General features: G+C 30.1%; 1 protein-coding gene across 1 annotated transcript; it reads left to right on the top strand.

The window, feature by feature from the left end:
• The first annotated feature begins 2,562 nt into the window (after positions 1-2,562).
• LOC107891380 (uncharacterized) lies at positions 2,563-3,416 on the top strand. Its single transcript, XM_016816161.2, has one exon. It carries the CDS (start codon positions 2,631-2,633, stop codon positions 3,228-3,230), a length of 600 nt encoding a protein of 199 aa, XP_016671650.1. The 5' UTR covers positions 2,563-2,630; the 3' UTR covers positions 3,231-3,416.
• Positions 3,417-9,134: the final 5,718 nt, after the last annotated feature.

Genomic DNA, 9,134 nt, shown 5'->3' with positions numbered 1-9,134 from the left:
ATATCTAACGAAATATTGACGATTATAATTAAAATAAAATTTGAGGATATACATAGAATTTCGACTTTTGCCCGTTGAAAAATCTCAACTTTTATCTTGTGTTTAATTCTTTAAGTTAAAGTTCACTCTCTAAAAATCCTAAAATTTGAAAATATTAGAAAAAATCATTGGATTGAAATTTTGAAGACTTTGGATTTTTTAACTCAAAGGAAAGACTCTGAGTTTAATGAGCACAAGTCCCTCGTTGGATAACTAAGCAAAGCCAAAGGTGTGCTGAAAAATCATTTTAGGAAGACAAAGTTGAAATATGATTTTTTTAGAGAATAAAATATAATTTTATTAATATATTAATTTATAATTTTGCAAAATATTAAAAATACATTGTGCCCCTTCAATTTGCCCACCCTATAAATAGAAGCCTTAGTCCTTAGGAATTTTGTCATTGCTGAGAGAAAGTCAATATGCTGAAGTGAAGTTGTATAAATTGTATTTTGTGTGTGTGTGATGAATAGTAATATTTGTGAAGAAGGTCGGTCGATTTTTTTCATGTAAAAGTTTAATGGACCAATCTTTATATCTTTAGATCATGGATGTAAACTAAGGATATTAAATCATATTAAATATTACATTGTTTAATTTCGTTTCTTGTCATGTTAAAATTAAATTGAGTCGAGTCAATAAATTTTTGAAACCCGAATTAAATAACATAAATATCATTTATATATATTTGAATTTTTTTTTTAAAATAAAATAAGAGAGAAAAAAAAGATGATTAGTATGATAAATTTGGTTTGATAATTATTTGTTTAAGGTTTCAAATTTATCATCTTAGATTTTTTTTAAAATTATAGTTTAAAATTTTTATATATTTTTAAGATTTTTAAGAAGTTTATTTTTTTTTGAATTTATACATATTTTTATAGAATTTTTGAAAAAAATACTTTATAAATATTTTGAGAGAGATAGATTTACATATTTTTAAAATTGTCAGGGACTCAAGAGGTATTTATATAAAAATTTTATCAAGTTATTTGAATTGTAAAATGCAACTCAACTCGTATTTGAAAAAACTAAATTACTTATTTGATTTGATTTGAAAAAGTTAAATAATCCAATTCAATTGACTCGAAATTTAAAAAAAATTCAAATGTATCAAATGTTGCTCCCATCTAGTTAACGAAGTTAAGGAAATTATGTGGATGAATGAGAAACTTATAAAATAGAAATCAAAGGTGAATTGTTGACCAATAGATCCCACTTATTCTAATAAACTTGTAGTTGATGCAAAATCTATAGATTGACATCGTTAAATGCAAACCAGAGTTAAAATAAAATTACCATTTTAGATTTAAAACACCCTCTTTGTAAAGTGACGTCTTTAGATTTTATTTTTTAATGAAAACAAAACCAATAATTTGTACTGCAAAAGTAGATCAGGGAAAGCTATCGCAGACATTGTCAGGTTTCCTGTCGCATTAGAAATGAAATTTGTTCCATTTATTCAACACCCCATAATTCTCTACGTTGGAACTATCAAAATCTAGATTCACCCCATAATCCTTTGGATGGGATGTTAAAAAAAGTTATATATATAAAACTTAGAAAACATAATTTTAATATATAATTTTATATAATTAAAAGTTAATTGACAAAAGATGTAAATGTAGACCCAAATTTTATTTCATAATTGAAATTTAATTAAACTATTTTTAATTTAGATTAATGTTTTACGATAATAAATGGTTGGTGTATGGTGGTTTGATTAAAGAAATGTGTGAATGAAGGTAGGATTTCATGTCAAAAGGGGTTTGTGCATATATGATGTAAGGAGGCTGAGACTGTCACGTAGTCTATGTTGCATTTGCATTTCCATGGCCACATTTCAATCTAACCATAATAAGGACACCTCCCAAAAATAAATATAAATATGTGGGACTATTTCTTAAATATATAGGTTCATCTTTCAATAAAAAACAATAATAACCACAATATTGATTTACCGCCGGTTTAGGGTCCCATGTTTCGGGTCAGCTACATATTCTCTCCCTACTCCTTTTTATATTTCCTCGCGTTCCGTCTCTTTTTTAATTGATATTTCCTGTTAAATTTAGTCATTAATCTTTTAAGAAGATTTAGATTATTTTAAAAAGAAATAAAATTACTTGCTAAACCATTAACTCTTTCATGCATATTTCATATTAACATGATATTATTTGTATTATATGTCATGTTAATAAATAAATTTTAAAATATATATAAAGTTGTTAAAAATTAAAAAAAAATTAGCATTAAGTACATATACGTTAACATGTGGAATGAAATGTTTAAAAATTATACATTTTAGTTAGTATTTTTAATTTTTTAATTTTTTTTGAAAATTTTATGGTCAAAATTGACTTTCTTTTTTTTTATAAGGGTGAGAACCCAATTTAATTTTTAAAAAATAAAAAAGTAAAATTGATAAAAGAATACATATAAACCTAAAGAAAAGAAGAAACTTTTTATATGCAACAAAGAGGTATCAATATAAATATATGCAAACAAGATCAAATAAATAAATAAAAAGGCATCATATAACAACACAAATTGGTCTCCCCCCCCCCCCACGCTCTCTCTTTTTCTCGTAAGCTATGGATCCCTCATCAACTCAAAGTGGCCGTGACCAAATGGCTTCAAAAGATTGTGACACCATCATTCCGGCAGCCAAATACCCTTCCTCCCGACGAACACCTTCTTCTTCGTCGTCATCTTCACTCGGATCTTTGTATTGTCCGGAGGATTCACCTCTGAGTCCTGCTACACCACTCCGATTTTCCGGTGTACCCTTTTCTTGGGAGCATTTGCCAGGGGTTCCTAAGAAGAAGCTGGAAGATGAGAAGCAAAAAGGGTCCATAAAGTTGCTGCCATTACCTCCCCCGGCCACTCCACCCACCTCCAAAAGGAACAATTTTGAAGAGATTTTAGCCCGGAAAAAAGCATCGAATGCAGGCGGGAAGGATCCATTTTTCGCGGCGATGGTGGAATGTTGCAAAGATGATAATGATGAAGAATCAGGAAGCAATTTATGGAGTGGAGTTAAAGTAACAAGGAGTATCAGTGACAGGTTGGGATTTATTAATCTCTACTCTTCTTGTAAAAGAACCTGTGCTGTCTCGGAATCAGTAGTGTATCTGCCAAGGTCTAGCAGAGCAGCTAATTACAGCATACTTACTACTCGTCGCTCAACTTAAACAGATCCAGTGATCACATTCTGCTGCTCTTAATTTCTCTTTCTTTAATTTTCCTCTGTTTTATGTTGCATATGAGGACAAGGATGGATGATGTCTGTAATATATAATATGAATAGAAAGCTGAAATGTTGCCCCTGGCTTTTGTCTTTTTTAATGAATGAATGAAGGAATTGGGCTGTTTGATCATGAGTTACTAGAAACAATGATATAATAATTTACTTGTGCTGCCTGTATTTTCATGTGATGTATGTATTTTAGGAATCACACTAGTCCATGTGAGAGAGCAAAACTCCATTGGACCACCTTAGAAAATGACACTGATGTTCAACAAATTTGACTCTTCTCCATACCACTTGTGTGTTTTTCTGTCAATATTTTTTACCTCTGCAATTGTTGACCTGTGTTTTTTGTATTGGGATGGATGGAGCTATATCAGGTTGTTGAGCTACCTTCAGTGTTAAAATTTGGCATTGGAGGATTTTTTTCCAAGAAAATGTAGCTCCTTCCGCAAGCGTTATCTTTTTCTTTATTACTTTTGGTGTGAGAAATAAAGGTTCTTTTTTTCCCAATGTACCAAATATAATGAAATTTAATAAACTACGAATAAAATATCATTTGGTAGGATAGTAGAATACATCATTTTAGGTGCACGTTGTGGGATGCTAATGCTACATCCTTTTTAACCTTGTTCCCTCCTTTTGGTTTTTTACAAAATCAGATCACTTATCTTCTTCTTCTTTTTTCATTTTTCATGCCATCATTTGTTTTTTTATATATTATCTACTCTATGTAATTTGATCTATATTTTTCATGTCATTTTCTTCGCTCTCTTTTTTTCATTTTTTATATTCTCAAAGTTTTAGATCTCAAATTAATTATGAAAAATCTTGTTAATATTGTTTTAGAAAATGATTTTAAGAAAATTTACAAAATAATAAAAATTATTTTACATAAAATCAGACATTAATACATTTTCCAGATATCATTTCTGTAAAAAATTTTACACCAAACAAACAAGCCCAATCAAAATCTTCTCTCTCTTTTTTCTCTTAATTTTAAATTTTTATTTAATATAATATTTAAAATTATCTATAACTCATTCCAATTTTTAGTTAAATATGTAAATGTGTTCAAACTCATATAGAAATCATGTAATTATATTTACACGTTTAATTAACAATGATTTATTTCCACGTCCAAACCATGGAGTTGTATTTACACGTTTGTCACTCACCCAATCATCTGTCCTTCCAGAGCATGTCCAGCTCAATAATTGTCGTTATATTCGATATGTATAAATTTATATTTTTAACAAATCATGTTAAGATACATAATTAATAAAATTTAATAATCATTTAAAATAAATATAACTAGAATTTTGGATATATCCACATCTTACTTCTATCACCATCTTATTTTAATATATTAGAATGTTGTGTCCGATTTCGTTCCGCTTCAATTTCTTATTAAATATTTATAGAGTAGTGTGACTTAAATTCCATTTGATCCGGCTTGAAAAGTTTAAGGTGCAACCCACTTGTTAAAGAAATAAAATAGAAATGTAAAATAGGAGATTTGTGGGGGTGATCGGGGTACGAGGACGGAGCCCCTGTGGTACAGACCATGTCACACAAGTTGAATCCATATATGATTATACTTCTTCTATTTGACATTAATTATAACAGCGGTGTTTAATCCTTAAAATAATATGATTTCACAAGTATAAGAATTCCTTAACGTGGAAATAGAGTTGACCATTGGGTTTGGCGAAAAAAAACACCACGATAAATTAATTTCTCCCTCTTGACATTTTTCTCTTAATAAAATAAATCGTAAGCCATGAAGGCTTCAATTTGTGTGTGTGTGTGTTTTGTGCGGGATCAATTACAATAATCAACCTTTCATTATCTACTTCCATCAAGTAATCGGATGAACAAATAGCTATTAAAATAAAACACTTAATCCTTTTAAATCAAGCTATTTGATTTTAGACTTAATTGGGTCTATAAAATTGGCTAAAATCTTACATCCTCCCACTTGACCTAGTGCGATAAAACATAAGCTTTAACAGAATAAACTTTGAGTGTGCATAACAAAAATAACATTAATCATTATTATCTTATTATAGTGTATTGCAATGTGAGTTATGATGATTGTATATAATGTAACTCACATACTTCTTTCTAAATAATATAACATTACAACTCAATATAATAGGATTTTAAGTAACATACATATCACATCATGATCATAATAATATCTTATAAAGATTTTTTTATATTAAATAATTTCAAAAATTATGTACACACAATCATGATAAATAAGAAATACGTCCGTTTTATCTCAGAAACGCAATAATTGAGCTCATGGTGTCACAATATCATCAAATTTCAATAATCAATACAATTGAGACCCATCCATTAATACCTCTTCGTTTGTTGTGTGACTATTTTCGGGCAGAATAAGTATATTGAAAGCTTATATATGAATGGTTCTACCAGTGCCATCTATTCATAGGGAGAGATAGAAGAATCCTAGTTGAATTAGTAGAATATAAATAATACTTATCTGATAGAAAAACAAGAAGCCTTTGATCATAAAGAAAAACAATCTGCTGAAAAAGAATTTCCACCCAGGAAGTGCCCACTGATGAAGGCACTACTTCTATGCTTATGGTGATGAAAGCCAAAACCATTATTGAACTCAAAGCCTCTATAGACTTCAATCAAAGACTTTGTAACAAACTATGAGTAGATGCCAAAGCAATCATAGTAAACATTGACAAACAACGGGCTCTAGTAGCTAACCTACTAGCCCAGGATGATGATGACTGATTTGGCAAATTTGTTAAACAAAAAGGGGGAGAAATAAGTTGAAAGGAAGATTGGTTTATGGAGAGGGAGATTGTTTTGAGGTTTTGAGGGGGAGATTTCTGTTTTTGAAACTGAACTCCTATTTTGGTTAGTTTTTTTATTACAGTTGTTGGATAGCTATATACTTACTTTAATGCCTTATTTGGATGATGATAGTTTTTGGATTCTATATGAACTATCTTTTCATTGATGTTTTATCTCAAAATTGCTTAGTTAGAATTTTGGTTGATTGGTTATTGATGCATTCTCGTTCATAGTATTAATGATTAATTCACTAAGTTACTTGCTAAGTAATAATGAGAACATGCTAAGGGGGAGCAGATGTTTCGTGATTGATATAGCTTCTTGGACTGTTAAGTTTTGTTCAGCAAATTTCCAAGAAGGGGAGAATGTTGAAAAATAGGAAATTGGCTTTTAAGTTCCAAGGAAGTGCCCACTTCCCTAGCATTGGAGCTGTTTAGTGATAGTTTCTATATTTGAGTAGTGACAATTTATTAAATGGTTTTAATGTGTTGTGTTGATTATTTGGAGCATATTGAGCCCAACAATGAATGTCATATTACTTGGGAAACTCACATGGAAGATTGGATTGAATTAAATTACTCGAGACAATCCTATGCAACAAGGGCATTTCAATTAGATTGAAACTCTATGAGATTAGCTACAAGAGTCCATGTATGTTTTATTCTCTATTATTATATCACTACACCAGAATAGGCCTTTAGCGGCACTTTTAGCGGCGTTTGGAACAAAAGCGCCACAACAAATCGAGCATTAGCGGCGATTTAGTCAAAGCGCCGCTAAAGGTAGACCATCAGCGGCGATTTCCAAGAAGCGCCGCTAAAAATAGGAATTAGCGGCGTTTTATATAAAGCGCCACAAAAAACCTAAGAACAACGACGTCATTTTTTGCGATTTTTAAACCTTTAGCGGCGTTTTTATTTTAGCGCCGCTAATGGTCCGATCTTTAGCGGCGTTTTTATCTGAGCGCCACTAATGCTCTGGCCTTTAGCGGCGTTTTTCTCTAAGCGCCGCTAATGCTCGTATCTTTAGTGGCGTTTTTATCTGAGCGCCACTAATTCTCTGGCCTTTAGCGGCGTTTTTTTCTAAGTGTCGCTAATGTTAGTATCTTTAGTGGCGTTTTTATCCGAGCGCCACTAATGCTCTGGCTTTTAGCGGCGTTTTATAGGTAAGCGCCGCGAATGCATTTACCTTTAGCGGCGTTTTTGCCGAAGCGCCGCTAATAGTAACAAAAATCTTATAAGTTGAAATAATTAATATTTTGTTCTATTTATTATATAGTGGTACAATTTTCATTTAAATTATAATTAACAAATAATATTGATTAATACAAAAAGTTTTTATTAAGGAGAAGTCGTATATATATAACAGCTAACTATTTATTACTAATTTTCAATCACAGTTGATTTAAACTACTTTACGAGAGAAAATATATTAAATTATGAATAAAATAAAATATATAATAAAACTTAAATTTTTGTATTGCAAAGAATAAATTAAAAATAGAATTAACTTTTATAAGAGTAATAAATTTTGGTAGTACTGTTCGACTAAATAAATCAAAGGAATTATAAAACACCAATTTATACAAAATATATTTTAACAATTAATTATTGTTTAATCGTTTTTGACTATATTTTATGATTATATATATTAAATATTTAGGGAATTTTTTTATGGACGGTATTTTAAGGAGTACGGGGTATAGATTTAAGGTTTGGGATTTAAGGTTAATTTAAGGGTTAGGGGTTTGAGATTTAGGGTTTCAACGGCCATGTTAGGGTTTAATTTAGATTAATATTAGTTTTTGATTATTTTTTATGGTAAATATATATGTTCTTATATATTTGTAAAATATAGATCCAGAATAAATTAAATATATTGAATATTAATATAATAGGTAGATCATCATGATGGATTTATGCATGTCTATTGATTGGTTAATTTATAATTTGAGACTTGTTAAATGATACAATTAATTATAGCCATATATATCAAAAAACACGTCGTTCCGTGTTAGGGAATCAGTTTCTATTGTGGCGTTTTATAGGGAAGCGCCGCTAATATTCTTGAAACTCTGTCAGAACGGCGTCGTTTCAGTTGAATGATGTACTCTATTAGTGGCGTTTTTAGGGAAAACGCCGCAAAGATGTCTACAATTTTGTGAAAATGTCACCGTTTCTTTCTATAATTGAAAATTTAGTGGCGTTTTTTCGCATAGCGTCGCAAAAGCACATGCAATAGCGGTGTTTTTACGCAAAACGCCGCAAATGTGACTTAAAATTAATTTAAACGGCGCCGTTTCTTTAAAGGCCATTTAACCCGTGTCCTCATCCTTTACGAACTTATTATCGAAAAAAATGCATTTTCTATACCAAATTTTATAATAAAAAATTGTTTTTTTATATAAAGAGACAAAATTTGTTATACCAAGTTTATTATAACAAATTTCATCTATTTGTTAAGAGGACATTCGAAGCTTCATACGAAAATTTGTCATAAAGATAATATTGCTTCCTTATTTCAACTTTATACAACATTTTTAACTATATATATAAGTTGTTGTTTAATAGATTTTCACCATATTTTTTTATTATTAAAGAATATTTAGGGAATATTTTGGTCGATGCATGGTATTTTAAGGAGTACGGGCCGGTATATATGAATTTAAGGTTTGGTATTTATGGTTTAGGAGTTAGGGGCTAGGTTATGCTTTAGGGGTTACAGACGTGAATTTAGGGGTTAGGGACAGGGTTAATTAGGGTTTAGGGGGATTTAAGGGTTACAGAGGTTTTAGGGGTTTGGCCGGGGTTTAAGGTTTCTTAAGAGGTTAATAGTAGATTGATTAATTTTGGAGGTATGACTCTTATATGTTCTTATATATTTGTAAAATATAGATCCAGAATAAATTTAATATTAAGATAAGTTTTGAGTATAATAGGTAGATGATCACTTTATGCATGTACGTACGTAGCTACATAAATTGAATGGTTAATATGAAGATTACAAG

The sequence above is a fragment of the Gossypium hirsutum genome, chromosome D09 (genome assembly GCF_007990345.1).
Source record: "Gossypium hirsutum isolate 1008001.06 chromosome D09, Gossypium_hirsutum_v2.1, whole genome shotgun sequence".
Classification (NCBI taxonomy): Eukaryota; Viridiplantae; Streptophyta; class Magnoliopsida; order Malvales; family Malvaceae; genus Gossypium; species Gossypium hirsutum.
The sequence above is the reverse complement of the archived record's forward strand: the minus strand, read 5'-3'. Positions and strand labels throughout refer to the sequence as shown.